Consider the following 22,946-nt stretch of genomic DNA (forward strand, 5'->3'; position numbering starts at 1 on the left):
CCAAGGGAACAGCATATGTAAAGATGTAGAAGATAACACATCACAGACTATTACGGGAACAATTAGTTAGCAGGTCCAAGAGGGTCACGTGGAGGGAGGGTGACATCAGAGAGTCAGGCAGAGGGACAATGAATGGCTGGCCGGGGAATTTGGGCGTCACTCTGAGGGTACAGGGAGCCACAGATGACTTTAAAGCAGGAGAGTGACTGTTTCATTCAGAGCACAGCTGTTCCCCAGCTGCCCCTGACTCAGGTCTTAGGCCCAGGTCCCATTTCCAAAAGCCAAGCTTGCTCAGCTGTGAATGGGAGCCAGAGACATCAGGGATCCAAGCTGAGTTAGGATATCAAGCCTTCGATAATCAGAGTCCGTTGGACCCTTAAGCTTCCTACTCGTCCTTTGTTTTCTGAGGAAACTGAAGCCCAGAGATGGGCAGGGATTTACCCAAAGTGGCACGGCACGGGGGACTTGGCTCCACCCTGCTGCTTCCCACCAGATGTGCAGACATCCCTGACATGTGCTGCTGGTGACATCAGCTCAGCAGGAGCTGCAAGCTGCTGAGGGGGGCGGGGAGGTGCTGCATGTGGACCAGGAGGAGGGGAAGGGAAGCTGGCCAGACTCCTTGGCCTCCCTGCCTCCACTTTGCTGGGCTCAACAGTCCTGAGTGCAGAACCTGGGAGGCCGCAGAGCCTCTCCCACAGGGTCGTGTCCCTATGTGTAGCCCCCTTCGTTCTGGAAACGGGTGGGGAGGGAGACACACTGCTGACTCGGCACGGATGTGGGGATTAGTCTCCAGGTTCTGATTCCATCTACATGCTCCCCACTCTAAGAGACCCTCAGGCTGCTGCCAGGCCCTCGCCACCCCCCAGGTCAGCCGCCGATCCACCTGCTGTGTGGGGAAGACGCCCAGGGCCGACTTCTCCTCCAGGAACACCATTTCCTCTTCCTGGAAAGCACCGTTAGTCTCCTGGGCTCCCCCCTCAAAGATGCTCTCTTGTTCTCACTCTCTGGGTGTTTTTCCTCTCCCCCCTTCTCGCCCCTACCCTGCGTCCCATCTCCCCCTTTCTCTTTCCTCCCCATCTTGCCTTGTCTGTCCCCATTTCCTCTCCATTCCTTAACATCCCTTCCAGGAATAGGACCGGGAAGGGGGGGGCCACAATCCGGGTGCTTCCGTTCCCTGCCCTCCCCCGCAATGCCTCCTTAGGCCACTGCTGGCATGAAGCACTGTGCAGGACCATGGACCCAAGGGAAGCCTCTGGGATGCTCATCAGGCCCACACCCCTATTTGTCCTGTGGGCTCATTTGAGGACAGGGATCATCTGCCCTTCAGCTCAGCTTGAGGCCCGGTGCTGAGCCCACCGGCCCAACCCCTTGTGCTACCTGCTACACAGTCTGTGCGGGCCTCACAGGCCCCGTCACGCGTGGACAAGCAGGCTGGTTGTCCTGACCCTCCGACTCCCTATCCTGTCCCCAACCGGGATGAGGGCGGCGGGCGAGGACCCTAGATTCAGACAAAATGCCAGGCAGACACAAGGGAGCATCAGAAATGCTGTTTATTTCTCGGCCGCCCCCCGGGACGGCTAGCCTCTTTGGAGGGGCAGGCTACAGACGCATACTTGGAGAGAAAGGCAGGATAGGTGTCCGGGGTGGAGGGGCACAGGGTGGGAGGAGATGAAGGCCATCCCGGATCCTCTGATCCTGTCTGAGATCAGGGCACAGACTCCTGAGCCCCCAGATCATCAGGGAATGCCAAGAGGCAGCGGGAACTCGAGCGGGTCACCAAGAGCCCAAAGCTATGCCAGCCACCGCCCGAGACCATATTCCCTGTCTGCTTCAGGTCACTTCCCTGCCAAGCCCCCGGCCCCAACCCTGTGCCCCCAGCCTTTGCCAGCTGGTCGGACCCAGTGCCTGCAATTCCATCGGTGGGGCTTCCCCCGGGTGGTTAGGGCATCGCCCTGTTAGCGAGCTGCCCTGATGGGGGAGCACGGGCCATGTGGTTAGCAGCAATCAGCACCGCGCACGGTGAGTATGGGATCAAATTCTGGTCTAGTCACTAGCTTTGAGCAAGTTTAGAAGTCGGGGGTAGTGAGGGTTCCAGAAGAGGTGAGAAGGGAGGTAGGAAGATGTGAAGTCCCCCACACCGGCCTTGGGAGTTGCCACCCTCAGACCCAGGTGTTGCTTATTATAAGGGACATCCACAGAGTCAGGGGAGGGAAGGGGGGTGGGGACGGGGGAAGGCTAGAAGGAAGTGAGGAAGAGAAGGAGGAGGCTCTGGCCTAGTAGGAAAAGGCGGGGGGGCTGCCTCCCAGGGGCCCCTCCTCCCACTGCTGCAGCCTCAGGGCCCCCTGCGCGGCTGAGGTAGATGATGACGACGTTGTCCTCCGGCCCTGAGGGCTGTACCTCGTTGTCAACCGTGTAGCAGCCCTTACCCTCAGCCGCTTTGCCGTGGAACCTGCGTCCCAGCGCATCCTCCCCACCCTCGCCCGGTGTGGCCAGTGCCACGTTTACTGAGCTCTCCGCACTGCCTAGCTCGTTGGTGGCCAGGCAGCTGTAGGTGCCCTCCTCCAGCTTGCCAAAGTCTGGGATGAGCAGGCTGCCGTTGGCAAAGGCCTGGAAGCGAGGCCGGCCGCCGGCGGCCAGGGCCCCGGGCAGGGCACGCCCGTCGGCACCCACGTTGGGGCTGGTGATCTCCACGGTGCCACCGGGTGTCTGGATGTGCCAGTGGAGCTGGGGGGCCGGTTGCCCCTCCACGTCGCAGTGGAGGGCCAGCACGAAGCCCGGCCGCAGCTCGGCACCATCCTGGCTGGGCTGGTAGGTGAGCTGCACCGAGGGCGCCGAGCAAGGCAGCGGCAGCAGGCGGTTCAGCGGCGTGCCCTTGAGCACGTGGGGCGAAGTGCAGGTGATGTTGTCTTGCTCCGGGATGGACACGGCTGTGGTCAGGGCCCACGTCTTGAACCACACGATGCCGCAGGTGCAGTCGAAGGGGTTATCGTTGATCTGCAGGTGGGACAGAGCGGTGAGAGGCGCGAAGGTGCCTTCGGCCAGCGCGTGCAGGCGGTTGTGGTTGAGCTGCAGCGAGCGCAGGGCACGAAGGCTGCGGAAGGCGTCCCGGGGGATGAAGGTCAGCTCGTTGCTGTCCATCTTGAGCAACTGGAGGGCACTGAGGTTGTGCAGGTCGTTCCAGGCAAAGTCGGAGATGAGGTTGTGGCTGAGGTCCAGGCTCCTGAGTTGGCCCAGAGGGGCGAGGGCACCGGCGGCCACCACACGGATCTCGTTGTGCGCCAGCCACAGCGACTGCAGCAGGGGCACCTCCCGGAAGGCGCCCTCTGGCAAGCTTGGCAGCCGGTTGGCCGACAGGCTCAGCGTGGTCACGTTGGCAGGGAAGCCGGGTGGCACGGCCTCCAGGTCGCGGTAGGCGCAGTCGGCGATCTGGAAGCCGTACTTCTCGCCGCAGTCGCAGGGCTCAGGACAGGCCTGCGCTAGGCCCAGGAGGACCGCCCAGCAGAGCAAACGCAGCTCCTGCATCCTACCTCCTGCAGAGAAGGACACGCCACCAAGGTGACCCCAAGGGCCCGTGCAAGGCACTCGTCCCTCTCGGGACCCCAGCCAGACAGAGCTCTTCCCCCTCACAAGGCCCTGCCCCCACAGAATCCGGCTAAGACCCAATACCACCTAGCCCCCCTGCCCATTCTACAGAAGGGGAAACTGAGGCCCAAAGAAGGGCCAGGACTTGCCCGAGGTCATGCAGCCAGAAGGGGCAAAGACGGGACGGAAGAGGACCCCAGCTCCTCCTCCAAGCAGAGAGCTCTCCCTGCCTCGGCCAGCTCCGAGCTGATTTTATGACTTGAAATCCGTTTTCAGCCGCCCCCTCCCCCAGCGCTCCATGGAACCTCCCTCCTGCCCTCCCACATCCTGGCCACAGTCCCTCCCACCGGAGCCCCCCATAGGTATGCTTTGCCGCGGCCCAGACAAGGCCCCTTGTGCAGTGCACACCGCCCCCATCCACCCCATCCGCCCCCCTCCCGCTCCTACAGGCTATGACCACAGCAGACACCAAACCCTTTCTACAGAATCACACCCGTGGCCTGTTCCTTTCAGACTACGCCAGGCAGCTGCCTAAATAAACCCCCGCCAGGACCTCTCAGCTGGCCTGGGGGAGGCCAGTGGTTCAACCCAAATGCTGCCGGGATTTCTGGGGATGCGGTTGCTAGAGGGGCAGACGCCCCCTGGACAGACCCAAATAAGGGATTGTCCCAAGCACCCCGAACCAACGGGAAAGTGCCAGGCAGTCGAGCCTCTGTGCCCGGCAGGCCTCCCCCTTTCCCGCTGGCTTACCTTCAAACTACTCTTTCTTAGCCAAGCGGATCCACTTCTAAGATGGAACCAAAGACCAACGAAGGACAGAGTTGGCCCAGGGCAGGCTGCGGGGCCACCGGGCGTGCAGGGAGGATGCGGAGGCTGGAGGAAGGGGCACCCTGGTTCCTGCCCCACCTTCGAACCGCTCGCCCGTGCCCGCCCTTCCCCAGACAGGGTGCCTGGGGCCTCGCTGAGAGCAGGCTGCAGGAAGGGAGCCCAGACAGCCCGGACACTCCCTCCTTCTAGCAAAACAACTGCTTCTCTGCAGCAACAAGGACCCGTGTTTCATAAGTGACACCAGAAACTCGAGGGGGAAGAGATGCCAAATTTTTTTTCTTTTTTTCCCTCTCTCTCACTCACTTTTAGCAGCTTCAACTTCCTTAAAGACACAGCACTAGCTGGACAGCACCCAATAAAAGATGGGGCTGAGAGAATTTTTATGGATCGAAGAGTGAGAATTGAGTCTCCCGGAAGGTGGGAAACTTCTAACCTCGCTTCAAACAAGAGGAAAGGTGGGGGGGGGGGGTCTTCTCCAAGCTGGGGCCGTATGAGTGATTGTGTGTGCACATGTGTGCGGCATTTCTAGGCGTGGATGAGTGTGTATGTGTGTTTGTGTGGATGTGGGTGTGGGACTGTGTGTGTGAATGTGTGTGTTTGGGAACGTTTGAGCATGTGTTCATGTAGGTGTGAGACTGCGTCGTTTTGTGTCGTCTCTGTGTTTGTCTGGTGTATACAAGCGAGTGTGTGTATTTGGGAGGGTGTGTGTGTGTGTGTGTAGAAGTGTGTGTCTTTGTGTCCATGTGTCTGTGTGGGTGATGCTGTGTTTCAATGAAAAGCGGAGAAGGCCCAAGTGTATGAAAACCCCACCAGGCTCCAACACCCCAGCGAGAAGCCAAAATGTTAGTCCTGGTTTTGTAAGAAAACACATCTTCCTCGTCTGTGTCAGGCCTGCCTGCTGGCTCTGAGGCTAGGCTGCGCTAAGCACATGTGGTCCAGGGAGGTCCCCAGGCGCCAAGGCGCCAGACCTGGCTCCCCACTTGGCCGGGAGGGGAGAGATCAGGGAGGCAGGCAGAGGTATGACAAGGCTCCGAACCCCGTAGCAGAGAGCCTTGGACGCGAATCGGTTGGACTTCAGTTTCCCTGACTGGGATTCTGAGAGACCCAGGCTCACACAGATAGTTCCATCACCCAGGACTGCCCACCCGGCAGGCAGAGGTGAGGCTGAGGGTCTCGCGCCTTCCGGAATATTCTCTGTGTCCTCCCACACTGCTTGAAATCCCACCACTGGAGCTGCCTGTCTGTGGAGGCTGCACTGCTCTCTGGGCCCCGCTCTCCCAGCACTAACTGTGTGGAAAGGACATATGCCTCCAGGGTGAGGGTATATCTGAGCTTTTCCCCCCAAACAGGAGGGCCCGGAGGAGTCAGAATGGGGAGGAGAAAGAGGCCCCAAACAAGAGAGCCAGAAGACCAACCAAAAGATGAGAGAACCCCTCGAAACACTTTGTGCACTGGATACTTTTGCCCTCCACAGCGCAAGCCAACTCATATCCCCTCAGCCCCCTGCCCCAGCCTTCCTTTTCCTCCTGTCCATATACCTGGCTGAATTCTGCTCAGCACTCTCCTGACCCTCCTGGCAGGGCCAAGGACAAACAGGTATCCTCTTTGGATGAAAGCATCCCCGGGGAGCCCTCCATCCCAGCGCACCGTGTCGCCATCCCCCTGTCACCAAGCGGGGCTGCAAGCACCGCGTGCCCCCTGCAAAGCCCCTCAGTCTGATACTGAGAATATTCTCGCAGTCCAAGTTCCGACCCACTGCAGATGAAGCCTTGTCTGGCGTCGTCGTTGCTGTGCTGGGGAATTGGGAGGCAAGTCCTGAATTCGGTAGGCCCACTAGAGGCTGGAAGCACATACATCGGGAGTTCAGTAAACCAGAGGGGAGACTCAGCGACCTCAGTGCCAGTCACAGAGGGTTTCCTGGGGGAGGGGGCGTCGTTGTGCTGCTGTACCCGCCTACGCCTAGGCCGCCTCACCACGCCAGGGGGCTGCCTCTGAGGCGCTCTCAGGAGCCCACACCCTCCCCTGAGTGTGGCCCAGAGTGTGAAGGCCCAGAGTGTGAACCCCCCCCTGCCCCAGCCCTCAGACCCTCCTGCTGTGGCTGGGACCTGGCATTTCAGGCTTCCATTAAACATCACCTCATCAGAGCAGCTCTTCAGAGACCACGGAAGCTAAAACAGGCTCCCCGCTTAATTGTCCTCATAGACCTCCCTGGCCTTTCTTCGGAGTTCTTACCGTCATCTTTCTCAATGACGCTTGTTTTCCCTGGAGTTGTCTTCATCTGGGTGCGGGGAAGGGGGGCTTGTTGTTTTGGGTTTTTTAGTGCTTCTCACTAATTCAATTCCCCACTCTCCCCCAGCTGGGTGAATCTCCTTTCAACGTAAATAAACCCATGATGTACTCTATCCATTTTATCTTGGAGAAATCTCTCCCTGAGCCTTCTGACTTGCTCCAATTCGTTTTTTTTTTTTTAAGTTTTTTAATTTATTTTTGAGAGAGAGAGAGTGCAAGAGCAAGTGGGGGAGGGGCAGGGAGAGGGGGAGAGAGACAGAATCCCAAGCAGGCTCTGGCGCTCTCAGCACACAGCCTGACACTGATCTCGAACCCATGAACCGTGAGATCATGACTTGAGCCGAAACCAAGAGTCGGGCACTTAACCAACTGAGCCACTTCCAGTTCGGTTTATTTGGACCCTGGCTGTGCTACAGTCACACAGAGATGGCCCACCTCCCTTGCTCAGGGGTCCATCGCTCAGCTCTCTGGGCTTGGGCCTCTTGCTTCCTGGATCCCACATCTTCCCCTTCTCAGTTTACACTCTCGCTTTGGCGGAACCCGCCCTCCAGTACCTTCTGGAAAAGGCTTGTAGGAGAGGTGTTGTGGGACCTGCCTGTATGAAGACTTTGTCACTCTGAGTGATAGTCTAGCTGGGTAGAGAACTCCAGATGGAGATCTCTTCCCCAGAACTTTACAGGGGGCCCTCCCTTGAAAGCCGTTGCTCTGTTGTTGTTTATAGGGCTGGTGTGGGGCGCTCCACCACTGTGTTGGCATCAATTGTGTGTGTGCCACCTGGGATTTGTCTTTCTGGAAGCTTGGAGGTAATGATTCACTATGCTGCGCCTTGCTGAGGGCCTGCCCTTCCAAATCAGAAATTCATGTTCTTCAGCCCTGGAAAAGTTTTTGATTTACCCCTTTATGATTTCCTGACCTCCATTTTCTCTGTTCTCTCCTTCTGGAGCCCTAACCAACCAGATGTTGTGCTTCGTGGAGGAACCCCTAACGTCCTCATCTTTCCCCTCCTTTGTCTCACTTCTGTATCTTCCCGTCGCTGTTTCTAGGAAGTCTCGTCTATGTTACCATTCTGCCCTTCTAATGAAGCGTTTGATTTGTAAGCTTTACATTTCAAAGATTCCTTTTGATTTGGTGACTGTTCTCTTTAATATATGTCGTACCCAGTTCTTGTTTCATGGATACTGTAGGTTATTTCTGTGAAGATGATGATAGCTCTCTCTCTTTTCTGTTTAGGCTTCCTTCTGTCTGCACTGCCTGTCTCCTTGTTTGCTTGTTTGGACTCTGTCTTTCCTATTAGCGGTTTCCTCGGGTACTTCACTTGGCAGAAATGTATTCCTATGTGTTTAATGTGAGATCCCTCCACTAGAGAGGAAGTGCATTGAAGGCAGACATCTCATCTCCCCAGTTGCTGTTAATTTCTGGCACAGAAAAGATGTTCAATAAATATTCCTTGACTCGATGAACGGGCCAACTGGGTGGTCATCAAATGCCAGAAATGAAAATACCATAGAGGCCACCTCCTCTACCTCCTCATTTTACAGATAGGCACTCAGGGTCCAGATGGGGACAGGGACGTGCCCAAGGTTACACGGTGCCTTTGGATAGGACATCTGAGGAACATTTCACACAATGTGGGAGAGCCGCACTCTTGTCAGGTGGTTGAGTACATTACTAGCCTTCCTGAAGGAGGGGAGCCCTTGCACCCCCGTTCCCCACCCTCGAAGGCCTTGATGACAGCTGAACACTAGTCGGCCCTCAGAACCTCACTGTGGAGGAGCCATCGGGGGCTGAGGGCAGAAAAAGTAACAGGGACTCGCCTATCTGGGCAGAACTGACTCTACCCGCGTTGGTCACTGACGACTCTTGCCCACTGTCCAGATCCCACCCCTGCCTGAGGGTGCAGCCGTGCCCCGTCTCCTCTAGGAAGGATGAGAAGACAAGGGCTACCATGGCCAAGTGGGCCCCAACCCAAACCCATCTGAGCCTCCAAGGTACTTGACCACCCCAGTATACCTGAGGGAGGGTCGCACACAGCCCCCAGCTATTCACATGCCTCCAAGGATGGGGGCTTATTACCTCCTAGGCAGCCCCCTCTAATCTCTCCGTAGCTGTCATAGGCTGAAAATTCCCCCCCAAAAGCCCATCCCACAAGAGATAATGGGATCAGGCGGGAGGCGAGCCTGAGGTTGGCTCTCCTACCTCCTCTGTCGGCAGAGGAGCTCCCTGTCGGCAGCGTGGGCCACCATCTTCCCAGTCCTGGCCTCCTGTGAGCTGGGCTCAGTCCCCAAGACTGGAGAGCCCTTCTCAGGCCCTCAAACGCCTCCACCACCCCTTGATCCTCAAGAGCCCCACAGCAGTGGAAGGAAGAATTGCGGAGTGGGGAGGGGGAGAAGAGGGGCCAGGTTTGGGAGCCCTTCCTGCCTACCCCAGCCTTGGCTCCTGTGGGCCTCAGTAGTTCATCATAGAATGACCAACTGTTCCAGTTTGCCGAGGACCAAGGGGGTGTTCCAAGATGCCAGACTTTTGGTGCTAAAATCCTGACAGTCCCAGGCATGCTGGTCACCGGGGCAGGGGACGTGCCCACTTCTTCCCACAGAGGTTTTCCTTCCTGCTCCCTGTTCTGCACCCCCTGCCCTTGGCAGAGGCCAGAATTTCTCTTGCCTTTCCTCCACACCCCCTCCCACGGAGCTGCCTCCCCAGCTGTGGCTGCTCAGCTTGTGACTCCTGCACCCCAAAGGGGCCTCACTCCCGCTGACCAGGGGGCTGCTGGCGCTGCCACGTCAGCTTTTCCTGGAAGGCCAAAAAAGATCCCAGAGAGAGAGAGAGAGAGAAAGAAAATAGAGTGAAAGGGACAGAGCGCGGCAGAGAAAGGACTGGGGAAGAACTGAGACAGACACGGGAGTGAGAGAAAGCAGGTGCTCACTGACAGCCAGGGCTGGATCCGAGGTAGAGACAGGATTCAAGATCCAGAAAGAGCGACGGAGAAAGAGGGTCTGATGGGCCCTGAAGCGGGCTCCATGAGGGAGGAGACAGTGGGGGGTCTCAGTCCCACCCTGCCTTCCCTCCACGGCTCATCGGGATCATTGGGAGGAAGCTCAGCAGCTCATGGGGGGACTGGTTGTAGTTTCCTGGGAGGGAGAGGCCAGCCTGGGCCCTTGAGAAGGTGCGGTTATAGAAGGAACGTTGTGCAGGTGCGTGTGCGTGCGCCTTCGGAGGACTGAGATCCGCCCACACCATCAGATTATGGGATTTCAGACAGTCCCTCCCTTTCCTGGGTCTCAGTTCCTCTGTCTAGCGTGGGAGATGGAGGAAAGGGCTTAAGGTCCTTCAGCCCTGCCGTTCTAATGAACGTCTGCATTTACGTCTACGTGAGGAGTCTGCACGTATGCGTGTGTTCATGCGCAGTCAGTTCTGCTGTGTGCGCGTGAGCCTTGCTGGGTCTGCGTATGTGATGGTGGGTGCGTGCACACGTGTGGTCCTGTGCGGCCGTGTGTTCATAAGCTCACTGCGTGCCCCTGAGGCTGTGCATGCGGCGGCAGGGCGGGCCCCATCTTTCCCCCCCCAAATCAGCTGCAGCCAAGAGGCCCAGCCCGGGCAGAGGTGGCCTGGCCCCGGGGCTGATCTACAGTGGGTTCCTCCCTCCCATGCCTTTCCCGCCACCCCCCCCCCCCCCCCCACTCTCCACCTTCCTCTCCACCTTCCTCTCCACACACCCTTCCCATCACTCAGAGGTGAGGGGCTCAATCCCTCCCACCTTGGAAACCAGGATGTGCCTCTGACTCTACCTCCGGCCTCATCTCCAGCCGGCTCGGCTCACCGAGTCCGGTCCACACTTCAGCTGCTCCCACCTCGGGGCCACCCCTGTTGCTCTTTTCTCAAACTGGAGTCTGTCCCCCTTGGATTTGTGGGGCCCGCTCCCTCTTGTCTTTGGACACTTTGTTCAAATGCCTGCTCCCTGGAAGGGCCTTCCCAGCCCAGCCTATGTAAAAAGGATTTGTGGGCCGCCTGGGGTGGCTCAGTCCGTTAAGCATCTGACTTCGGCTCAGGTCATGATCTCACAGTTCGTGGGTTCGAGCCCGGCGTCCGGCTCTGTGCTGACAGCTCAGAGCCTGGAGCCTGCTTCGGATTCTGTGTCTCCCTCTCTCTCTGCGCCTCCCCTGTTCACGCTCTGTCTCTGTCTCAAGAATAAGTAAACATTAAAACAAAAATTTTTAAATAAAAATAAAAAGGCTTTGTCCCTCTCGGTGTCCACACACAGTTTAGTTGTCCCTCTTCCCAACACCCACCCCTGCCATCTGTGAGTGTATGTCTCATCCATTTCATCCATCTTTCCAATCCGAACGTGAGCTCCACATGGGTGGGCACTTGGCTCTGAGCAGGTGCTCAGTAAATCCTTGTTGAACGAATGGATGAAAAAGTGGCCTCTGGGTTTCCACCGGGAAGCCTCTGCCCCTGGCCCTCCTAGCTGCCCAGGGACTCACCAGCCCCTCCCTTCTACGTGGCTATGCCCTCCCTCTCAGCGGCCCCTCACCAGCCAGGATTTCTGATTCCTCCCCTGGCACCAACCTTGCTGCCCTCTCCTGAACTTCCCCTTAGTCTGCAGGGCCATTTTTAGCAGCAGCACTAACCGGGGCATATTTCATGGGAATTATTTTTGTTCTTTCCCCAGGCCGATCCCACAGTTTCCAGGAATCCAGGCCCTGGCCACAACCCAGGGCGTGTAGCAGATTCCAGTTTTCCACCCCAGCCCCTCCCAAAGGCGAGAGGTAGGATCGGGAGTGTTAGGAATGAGGGTGTTTGAATTAAGGTTCCTTCTAGACTGGGACCAGAGTTACAGGGTCAAGATCCCAGTCCCCGTGTTAGCTGTGGGGCATGGGCCAAGGGCCCATGTTAGCTGGCAAGACCAGGACTAGATGTGGTGCAGGTGTAGCGGGTGGGGGCGAGGGTAGTGTAACCCGTCAGTGAAGCAGGGTCTGAGGTGTGAATGGGAGGGTGACAATCACCCCTGTGGCCCGTGGCATGGAAATGAGGCGGTGGGCAGAGGGCTAGAGAGGGATGCGGAGAGACGAAAGGAGAAGCAGGGAGGCGGGGTGGAGAGAGAGAGGAGCAGGCAGAGACCGACACATGAAGAGAACGGGGATCGGAGAGGCCGGGGACAGCCAGGAGCAGGGCTGAGCATTTCACTGATGGCAGAGTCATGTGGTCCCTGCTTTTCATCCACAGGTCAGGCTGTGGCGCGGTTTCCACGCAACCCTGCTGCATGCCACCAACTGGAAAGGACCAGCCCGCAGGTTCCCGAGCTTCTCCCAGTCCTGAGGGGCTTGTTCAGCCATGGCTGCTGACCACGGGGAAGGCAGGCAACAGGCCGTGCGGACCTCGGCCTGAGGCCCCCTCTCGGGGGACACAAGAAGAGGAGATGGGCGGCCAGTCTGCCTGGGGAGGTGACTTCGGCTGCAGAGGCCTCTGGGAGAGCAGTCCGGGCCGGACAGAAAGCTGCACAGCCCGTGAGGGTTCCAGAAGTTCCTAGAAGGGAGGTGAGAGAGAGGTGGGGTCAGGAAGACTTGAGAGAGGGGTTGGAAACTTGACTAATTTTCAAAACAAAGTAAAGAATGCAAACGTTAACACAGGAAATCAAATTCCCCCTCTGTCCCTCCCCTCCCCACCCCACCCCTCACCCCCTGCGCCGTCCACTCCCCAGGGGCAACAGTTTGGGATGGTTTCTGTTTTTAGTACCGCTGCGGTTACACACATCAGGCCTGCCCAGAACATTTGCAGAGCCTGGGGTAAAGGACATTTGGAGGCACACGTCCCGTACGTCCAAATATTTAAAAGTAATAAATCCTACAAACTGTGTAATATGTTTCATTCTCCTATCTTGACAAATGTGCTTCATAACCACTTGAAGGCCAAGTTCAAATTTAGAGTTCTTGGACTCCTCAGAGGCCCCTGCCAGAAACAGACAGGCAGACCCCCAGTCCCCAGCCCCCCACCCACAGCTGTCCTATTTCTCTCCCCACCCCACCCCACCCCACCCCACCCCATTCTGTCCCGCACCGCGCGGGGGGCCTGTGCGTAAGTAGGGAGACACCCCAAGCTCTGTCCACATCCCCAACCTCCCTCAAACTGACTCAGACCCAGGGGAGCACACATCTTGGTACAGTCCTCCCTCGGGAGGAGTGGTCAGGGTAAAAGGTTTTCAGAGGCCCTGGAAGCAGGCTCAGGCCATTTCATTTAGGCAGAGAATTCCAGGGTCCCAGATACTCAAAGCTTGCTCCAGAGTAAGGATATAGGCTCTAAGTAGAAAGGTCCTCTTGGAAAGGCATGGTCAGGGTAGGATTGCCAGATAAAATACAGGACACCCATTAAATTTGAATTTCAGAGAAAGAACCATACATTTTAGTATACCTCAACTATTACATGGGATATATTCATGCTAAAAACAAACAAATAAACAAAACAAACAACAACAAACCCTTATTCATTGTTTATCTGAAATTCTACTAACTCTGGCAACTCTAGGCCAAAGGGAAGGTCAGAGCAGGGCCCTCTAAACTCGGGGCTCCAGGAAGGGACCCCCCTCTCACCTGGAGTAAAGTGATTTGACCTGAATAAGTCTCAATTATATGCATAGACTACCATGTCTTAGTGGAAACTTTAGACAGTATCTACTCACCCCCTGCTATGCGTTGAATTGCATTCCCTTCAAAAAAATATGCTGAAGTCCTAAAGCCCACTACCTCAGAATGTGACCTTATTCGGAAAAAGGGTCTTTAGAGAGGAATTAGTTTCTGTTAAGTCACCCAGATTTGGGTACTTTGCTATGGCACACCCAGGAAACTAATACACCCTTCTGCAAAATAAGATTTTAGCTCACTTAACGTGTTTCTATTCTTCCCTCCTTTCCTCCTTCTGGTTTTTGGTAGTTAAAACGTTCTCGGTTCTTCTATCGGTTACATTTGTGCTTTAAATGCCCCTTACTTACTGATACCTAGAGTGGAGATGCTATCTAATGACTTCCCACTCACTGTATAACATGAGACGTGTACCCTTCCCATCTTTCCTCTCCCCCAACTCTTCTATCTCTCAGCCTGTCTGTAAATCGTGCTTTTATATTTTATTTTATTTTTTTTTAATTTTTTTTAAATGTTTATTTATTTTTGAGACAGAGAGAGACAGAGCATGAACGGGGGAGGGTCAGAGAGAGAGAGAGACACAGAATCTGAAACAGGCTCCAGGCTCTGAGCCATCAGCACAGAGCCCAACGCGGGACTCGAACCCACAGACCACGAGATCATGACCTGAGCCGAAGTCGGATGCTTAACCGACTGAGCCACCCAGGCGCCCCAACCTTTATATTTTAAAAGATGATAATGTTGGGGCACCGGGGTGGCTCAGTCGGTTAAGCGTCCGACTTGGGCTCAGGTCATGATCTCACAGCTCGTGAGTTCCAGCCCCGCGTCGGGCTCTCTGCTGTCAGCACAGAGTCCGCTTCACATCCTCTGTCTCCCTCTCTCTCTGCCCTTCCCCTGCTCTCTCTCTCCCTCTCTCTCTCTCTGTCTCTCTCTCTCTTTCTCAGAAATAAACCAACATTAACAAAATTCTTCAGAAGATGATAATGTTTAAGTACTGTTTTGAAGTCATGGTTATGACAGTTGCATTTTGTCCATATATAGATTTTAAAAGTAAAAAAAAAAGGCAATAAACCAATATTACATTCTCCTGCCTGTATGAGTATGGAGCCAAGGAGTATGTACCTAAGAATTACATTTCCTATCTTTCTGATCCAATGTCACAATGCCCAGGCTACTTGGAAGGGTGACTAAGAACGTGTCAAGGTCAAATGTATTCAATTTTCTCATGCTCCATCGAAGCCTTGCTCAAAGGCATGTCATGTTTCTTTTGCAGGCATGGCTTTTTGTACAGCTTTGTATTTTCTTGGAGTTTCTAATTGCTTTCTTTATTATTGTTGTCAAAAGAATAATATTCCTTCACCAAATACTAAAAATAACCCAGCTTTGTACACATCTTCTTATACTGACGTTGTCTGGTGTTTATAGCCCCTACTTTCCTTAATTGCTTGCTGTGTTGATGTATGAGCATCTTCTGTTTATTTGTGCTTTTCGAGCAGCTGAAACCCTTTGGAAATCCCAAAGACTTCTCAGTTGCAGGACCCAGAACGAGGCTGGGCTTGCTAGGGCATCTCATCAAACAGCCCATTTGAAGTATCATGCTCCTTCCTCCCTAGCACACGATCATAATATTCCTACTATCAGTGCTGGGGAACTTCTGCTCCAAGGAGGCCCATTGCTTTAGAGAAGTTTTGAGGGTCCCCTTCCTGACAGAACTCCAACCAACATTTGTCTTTTCTGGTCCCCCCTCTGGCCGTTCCTGGCTCAGTGACTGCCCTCAGGGAGTGCCTAATCAGGACCACATTCTGTTGGTTTCTTTGTCTTCCTCCTTGATAAGGCTCCCACATAAGATGACCCCAGTTGCCCATGCTGGAGAACGAGAGTTCTCCTTCACTGACTGGTCTCCCTGTTCTTCCCATCATGCACTGGGCCTTTTATCTCATCTCTCTCCCAAGGAGGAAGGCTGGGCAGCGGGTAGGAAGGGGGTAGAGGGGAGTAGTGGGGAGCAGCTTGATTGACCAGCTTCTGGGGTACAGAAGCTATTAGGCTGGGTGAGGGGACCCCAAATGCCAGGGTGAGGACACTTTTCTCAAAGGTATCAGCAGCCACACACGAAGCCCTATTTCTTCCAGGTGATGTTTTTAGGAAAGTATCCCCCAGTGTTTTGGCTGAGAGGGGATTAGGGGAAAAAAATTAATTATCCCTATTTTTAGCCTCTTTTTCTTTCTTACTAGAGGCAGAAATTACCCAAAATATTATCTGCCATTCTTTAAATATCTGTGCCAGACCCTTTATACACTCCCATCTCCTTCCAACCACATAAAAGGTAGATATTTTTATCACCCATTCTGGAGGATGGAACACTGAGGCTCAGGTTAAGGAATCTGTCAATGTCCCCTTGGTTAGGAGACGAGGGGACTGGAGTTCAAACCTATGTCTGATTGTCAAGCCTTAGTTCTTCCATTCCATTGAGGGGCCTCACAGGCTGCATAGGATGTGGCGTCAGCAGAAAAAAGGCAGGACAGAAGACATAAAGGTGGAGTCTGACCAAAATCTCAAGCCCTGCAGAGGGCCAGTAAGAGCTGGGATGTAGGAAGCGAGCAGGGCCAGACTGCCCACTGGCTTTTCTCCTGTGGGCACTGGGGAGCCAGTGAAGATGCGAGGAGGAGTGGGGTAGACAGTTGTGAGAGGTATGAGGAAGTGACCAGATGGGCCACAGATTGGGTCTAGGGTGAGCAGAGGGGGCTTTCCCGGCTGGCGGAAGGTAGTCACTGCTCCATGGTCACGTCCACCAACGGGCAACGCTTGCAGTATAGCAACACTCCTTCATTCATTCGGCTCTCTTGGGCTCCGGTCACAAGCAGGCAGCGAGCCAGGTTCTGGGGACAGAGCAGGGGACAAGATTGACAGCAGACGATCATGGAGCTCACATGGATGCCACCCTCTGAGAATGAACTTTTGAGCAAGCGTCTCCCCTCCCCCCTTCTATTCCTTCTTTCCTCTTGAGAACTTTCAGGGCTCTGGTGTGAGCTTCCGGAGGAGGGGAGAGTCTGGGTGATCCCCCTACCCCTACACTAGCTCAGCCAAAAACAGATTCTTTACCCAGAATATGCTCAGTGTCACACATTCCCAGGACCCTCGCCACACCTGTTCCACTCTCCGGTTTCACCGGAGGAATTTTCTTTCTTTCTGTTTTCTTTTTGTCTCAGTTCCATTTGAGACAGTTGTGAATGTCCATCAAAATAGCTGCTGTGAAATTTGTAAATAACAAAATATCACTAAGCATCTGCTAGAATGGCCGAAAAAGGGGGAAAAAATTGGACTCCAATTATCAAATGCTATCTAGGATGTAGAGTGACTCATGCATTGCTGGTGGGGGAATGCAAAATGGCACCGCAACCTTGGGAAGCAGTTTGGGAGTTTCTCATGATGTGAAACATACATTTATCATACAGCATATCAATTCCATGCCCAGGTAGTTACTCAAGAAAAATAAAAACAAACGTTCGTACAAATCCCTACATGTACCTAATCGCCGAAAGCTGAACACAGCAAGAATGTCCATCGGTTAGTGAATGGATTAAAAATAACAACAATGGAAGGGGCGCCTGGGTGGCTCAGTCGGTTAAGCATCTGACTTCGGCTCAGGTCATGATCTCCAAGTTTATGAGTTCGAACCCCGTGTCGGGCTCTGTGCTGACAGCTGAGAGCCTGGAGCCTATGTCTCCCTCTCTCTCTCTCTGTCCCTCCCCGGCTTGCACTCTCTCTCTCTCTCTCAAAAATAAATAAAACACTTTTTAAAAACTAAAAAAAAAACAAAACAAAAAACAGTGGTATATCCATTCTATTAACTATACTCCTTAGTAATAAAAAGAATAGATCTAATGATACACACAATATGGACAGCTCTCAGAAGCATTATGCTGAGTGACAAACAGGATGAACAACTTTAAAAATTTTTTTTAGTGTTTATTTATTTTTGAGACAGAGACAGAGACAGAGCGTGAGCAAGGGAGGGGCAGAGAGACGGGGAGACACAGAATCTGAAACAGGCTCCAGGCTCTGAGCTATCAGGACAGACTCCGACTCGGGGCTCGAACCCACGAACCGTGGGATCATGACGTGGGCGGAAGTCAGACGCTCAACTGCCTGAGCCACCCAGGCGCCCCCAGGATGAACAGCTTTTAGAAAGACAATCCAAGACACAGCCACACCAGGCCAGACCACAAAAATCCACAATACAATATATAATAAATAATTATACACATATGTGCTATTACTTTAATAAAAATATACCATACAAATATGAAAATAGGTGTTTATCTGAAGTTACATTTATTCTGTATTGTTTACTTTGTTACATAAATGCTATTATTGAAACAAAACAACAATTAACACTGGCAATACTATTTAATAGTAGAACTAATGAATATGTAACATGTATGAGAGAAATATATTATTCTTATATACTCTTTAGATCCCCCAATACTGTAACTTATTTAAATTTTTTAAATTCTGTTGGATATTTCCTTTTGCTTTTTTTTTTTTTTTTTTTTTTTTTTTTTTTTTTTAGAGAGAGAAAGAGCACAAGTGGGGGAGAGGGGCAGAGGGAGACAGAGAGAGAGAATCCACCCAGGTGCCCAGATTTTTACATTTTATGGACAATAATGTATATTCTTTTTTTAAACTTTTAAATGTTTATTTATTTTTGAGAAAGAGAATGCAAGTGGGGGAGGGGTAGAGAGAGAGAGGGAGACAGAAAATCCGAAGCAGGCAGAGAAGACTCTGTTAGCACAAAGCCCAACATGGTGCTCTAACCCACGAACTGTGAGATGGTGACCTGAGCCAAAGTTGGATGCTAAACCGACTGAGTCACTCAGGGAACCCCTTATAATGTATATTCTTTTTTTTTTAATGTTTATTTATTTTTGAGAGAGAGGGAGACAGAGTGTGAGTGGGGGAGGGGCAGAGAGCGAGGGAGACACAGAATCTGAAGCAGGCTCCGGGCTCCGAGCCGTCAGCACAGAGCCCCACACGGGACTCGAACCCACAAACTGCAAGATCATGACCTGAGCCAAAGTCGGACGCTTAACCGACTGAGCCACCCAGGTGCCCCGAATTCTTAAGATACATACATGTAAGGCTTGTAAAAAGGAAAATGTAAACATAGTATTATCAACTGAACAGAGATTATCTATATTTAATAAAAATGGCGATGACGTGTTTCCTTCTGTCCTATGCTGCAGGTGGATATTTTTACTCTTTTGGCTTCCTTGTTTGATAATACTTCTCTGAATTGCCTGCAGCTTTTAGAATATCCTTTTCTTTCATGTCGTGGTAAATGCAGACAGAGACAAATGTAAAATTAACTCTGCTTTTCTCAAGCCCTCATTTCACATGCTCCTAGAGTCAGTTCAATGCGATGACGTCATGCTAAATATCCTCTCAAGCAAAGTGTTTGAGCGTGGAATACTTAAGATTTTACGGAGGTAATCGCAGCTTTTTAGACCTGTAGGAATTAATTTCCACCTCTCCAGAAAGGCCCATTCTCTTGCGCTGCCAGGCTTGATAGACCCACTGTGTGTCAATCGGGTCCTCTGCATTCATAAATCCTTCGTAGAAGCTATCGTGTCCAACATGGCCCCATTTTATTTTATTTTTTTTTATTTTTTTTTACATTTATTTATTTTTGAGAGACAGAGAGAGCACAAGAGGGGAGGGGCAGAGAGAGAAGGAGACAGAATCCGAAGCAGGCTCCAGGCTCTGAGCTGTCAGCACAGAGCCTGACGCGGGGCCCGAACTCACAAACCGTGAGATCATGACCTGAGCTGAAAAAATCATTTTAAAACACAGAGGTAATCTGGACTTGTGAAACTGAAGTGGATTTCAGAACGGTTATAGTTTTTTGTTGTTGTTAATGTTTATTTATTTTTGAGAGAGACAGAGTACTAGTGGGGGAGGGGCAGAGAGAGGGAGAAGCAGAATCCGAATCTGAAGCAGGTTCCAGGCTCCGAGCCGCCAGTACAGAGCTCGATGCAGGGCTGGAACCCACAATCAGTAAGATTATGACCTGAGCCGAAGCCAGACGCTCAACCCACTGAGCCACCCAGGCGCCCCGATAAGTTACAGTTTTACTAAAGAAACTCAGAAAGTCCTGTTAAGTTGGCTGTCCTTTACTGGTGATAATTTTTTGCGTTCTGAAGCAGTCTTATTTCCAAGAAATGAGTCATTTTTTTCCCCACTGGGTGGTGTTTTGTCACACCTAAACCAAAATGGAATCAGTCAGGTGCACTTGGTTCATCGTTTCCATGGCCTCTCCAAAGGTCATCAAACAGCTTTGGAGAAACAGCATGTAAATTTCCATTTAACAGCAGCCCCCTTCTCCATTCTCATCTGCAATGTATTTCCAAATTAGAGAAGTTTCCACACTTTGAAAATACCATGTTATAGCAGGCCAACATTTTCACGTCTTTTCTACAAGACATCTTGTAGGCATATGTCTAAGGAGGCTATCTCCTTCCGCTTCTATAAATAAAAAATCTCATTAAGTGCTTCTGCAAGCTTTGAGAAAACTGAAAAGTGACCAAAATTTTTGTTATGAAAGTCTCAATATCACAGGTAAGCAAATCACACCTCTTTGTATTGTTATGGAAAAGGTAAGCAGGACATTCAGCTGGTAAGATTCGTAAAAAAGAAATTTTGGTGAGAAGTTCATAGACTGAATAGAATATTCCAAATTTTTCTTTTGCCCCGTTTGCCAAAAATGCAGACAGATGAGCAAAGTCTCATTTACATTTGGAAAAGATATCAACAATCTTTGATTTCATAGATTCTGTGATTTCCTTAAGATCTTCTTAAAAGTCAGGAAAACAATTTGAAGCTCCTTTTTTCAAATCAAAATACCCAAGCCTAGGGAGACATGTTTTTATTGCCATGTTCCACACATTGCTTGAAATACTATGGCGTGTATGCTTTCTGGAGTAGCTCGCAGAATCAGTTCTGCGCTCTGAAATGCTGGCACATCGGTTAGCAAAACTGCCCCTTCTGTTTCCCTACAGGACATTTTAGTTGCAACCTCTGAATCAGGAAACATTACTTAGTTTCATAAAGCAATCAAGGACACAACGCGGTAATGAGTTTGTGTGATGTACCTGGGCGAATTCAGTAGCTGCCATGGTTTGACTGAGCATTAGCATCTTTGAGGGAGATATAAAAAAATTTTTTTTTGATGGAGCACCTGGGTGGCTCAATTGGTTAAGCATCCGACTTCGGCTCAGGTCATGATCTAACAGTCAGTAAGTTCGAGCCCCGTGTCGAGCTCTGTGCTGACAGCTCAGAGCCTGGAGCCTGCTTCGGATTCTGTGTCTCCCTCTCTCTCTGCCCCTCCTCTGCTCATGCTCTGTTTCTCTCTGTCTCAAAAATAAATAAAACATTAAAAATTTTTTTTTAAAAATCTTGATTGATTTAGAAATACCTGTCTCATCTGGATTTGTGAGAGATTCGGCCTCCCTATGAGGTGACCAGATCCCTCCCCGCTCAGCCTGGCTGTGGCACCCAGCCCAGGAGTCTCCCCCTGGCACAAAGATGGCAGAAGAACGTCTCTCGGAACAAAACAAGAGTGTGTCACCACCCCTTGCCGGCTCTGGTTTTCAGGGTGACTTTTCTAGACCAGTGCACAGCTCTTCAACTGTGTAGCTGAAAGGCAGGAGCTGATGCTGTAATCATCATGACTGTTTCGTGGCCTTCTAGTGACTGAGCGATGTGGGGGAGGGGGCAAGTGTTAGGCAACTGGGAACAAGGGGAGGATTGCACTAACGCAGTAGCCTCACTTCTCTGCGTTGGGGAGGGGTGAGGGGAGCGAGCAGATGCAGCTCCTGGGATGCTGCCTAATTCGTGGAAGAGGGAGCACGCTGGGTGCACAGATCAGACAGACCGTTGTCATCGGTTATCTGTGGGCAGGACCTGCTCCATTCAGCCCCCCTCCCCGGGAACAAGCAGGTGCTGTGTCACATTGGGGTGGACCAGGCAGGGGTCAGCTGGTTGGAAAGGATTCCTGGGGAAGACTGAGAGCTAGGCCATCAGACTATGGGTGAGCCACAAAGGAGGCCAGGAGGGAGGAGGTAAGTTAAGATTTGGCTGAGCACCACAGAGCACAGCCAGGTGGAGGGGAATGTCTCTTACTGTTGGGTAGTTACATTGTTTCTGAGCTTGTGGCTCAGAGAAGGAATAATCAGCTAAAAATGGGCTTATGTGATTTTTTCAAGAAAAGGGAAGAAAGAGGGGCCCCTGGGTGGCTGAGTTGGTTAAGTGTCCGACATCAGCGCAGGTCATGATCTCACGTTCCTTGAGTTTGAGCCCCGCATCGGGCTCTGTGCTGACAGCTCAGTGCTGGCTCCTGCCTCAGATTCTGTGTCTCCCCCTCTATCTACCCCTCCTCCACTCACACTCTGCCTCTCAAAAATGAATAAATGTTTAAAACACATTTTTTTAAACAAAAGGGTGGGAGAGAAATCCATCAAAATAAAAATCAGACCACAAAAATGCTTAAAGATGGACTTCTCCATGGGGAAAATCAGGGCTGTTCAGGGACTGGGGACATTCATGTGTGCCCAAATTGCTTTTGACGAGTCTATTTTTGCCACAGTGGGATGCTGGTTCTGTTGGACAATGTCGTTTTTCCATGCCTCTCAGAGTTATAGACACCAGGAAGCTGGCAGAGATGTGGGATTTGTCAGAGGACAGATATAGGATCCGGAAATAATCCAGAGCCGGTCAAATGTGATGAAAAGCTATACAAGGCTGACAAAGCCACCAGGGGATGGGGATGGGCCCTAAAAGCAGCTTCAGGGGAAGGGTGAACAGATTTTAGTCGACCTGGCTTTATAGAGAGCAACTGAGCGGAACAGATCAACTTCCTGCCTCAGTCATGCTGGGGGCGAGGCTGCTGCTGAGACTCGTGTATACATCCAGTTGCAAGAAGCTGGAGAAGGTAAACCCAGGGAAAGCAAGGCGAGGGTTGTCAGGGAACTCAAGTAACTGGCAAAATGTGTTCTATTTCCAACCAGTTGTTATAGCTTTGTACAAGACCACCACAGTTAACAGTGTGAACTCCATTGTTGTCATCCAGTCACTGACTCCTGCAAGAGCAAGGACTTCTGGAGATCAGGTTCTAAATGATGTAGCTCTTTGAGAAAAGTAACTTAAAGCTTCCTGCTCTGCGGCTCACATACTCCCAAGGCAGGATGATGTGTTTCCAGAATCTCTTGTAGCTGGAGCTATAAATGGGGAGCACCCTGCTTCTAGGGCAAAGAGGGGCAAAGCACCAGGGCCCCCAGCTTCCTTCTCCGTCTCCTGAGTTAAGCAACTGTCCATTCATTCATTCATTCATTCAGGAAACACATACTTAGTACCTATTATGCTTCAAGCGCAGCCTTCAAGTTCTAGGAAAGAGGTAAGGCACTCCTTCCCTTAAAGGAGGCTACCCTCCTGGTTTCTGAGGTTATCTAAGTTTTCAGTCCCCAAAATAAGGATTATATCTTGTCAAATAAATGCAAATCCAGCCTTAGACAGGGAGAGACTTTCATTAGAAAGAAACACTATTGCAATAGGGAGAAAGAACGC

At 52.0% G+C, this 22,946-nt stretch overlaps 1 protein-coding gene across 1 annotated transcript; it reads right to left on the reverse strand.

Annotated features, from left to right (window-relative positions):
• Nucleotides 1-1,532: 1,532 nt before the first annotated feature.
• Nucleotides 1,533-4,637, reverse strand: ISLR (immunoglobulin superfamily containing leucine rich repeat). The gene is made up of 2 exons (XM_060618086.3): nt 4,333-4,637; nt 1,533-3,530 (listed from the first exon to the last, which is right to left on the reverse strand). Exon 2 carries the CDS (start codon nt 3,520-3,522, stop codon nt 2,236-2,238), a length of 1,287 nt encoding a protein of 428 aa, XP_060474069.2. The 5' UTR covers nt 3,523-3,530; nt 4,333-4,637; the 3' UTR covers nt 1,533-2,235.
• Nucleotides 4,638-22,946: the final 18,309 nt, after the last annotated feature.

Source organism: Panthera onca, chromosome B3 (genome assembly GCF_046562875.1).
Source record: "Panthera onca isolate mPanOnc1 chromosome B3, mPanOnc1 haplotype 2, whole genome shotgun sequence".
In the NCBI taxonomy this organism is placed as follows: domain Eukaryota; kingdom Metazoa; phylum Chordata; class Mammalia; order Carnivora; family Felidae; genus Panthera; species Panthera onca.

Excerpts from the sequence above, each read along its gene's own strand:
- ISLR (XM_060618086.3), bottom strand. The coding sequence starts at position 3,522 with ATGCAGGAGCTGCGTTTGCTCTGCTGGGCGGTCCTCCTGGGCCTAGCG.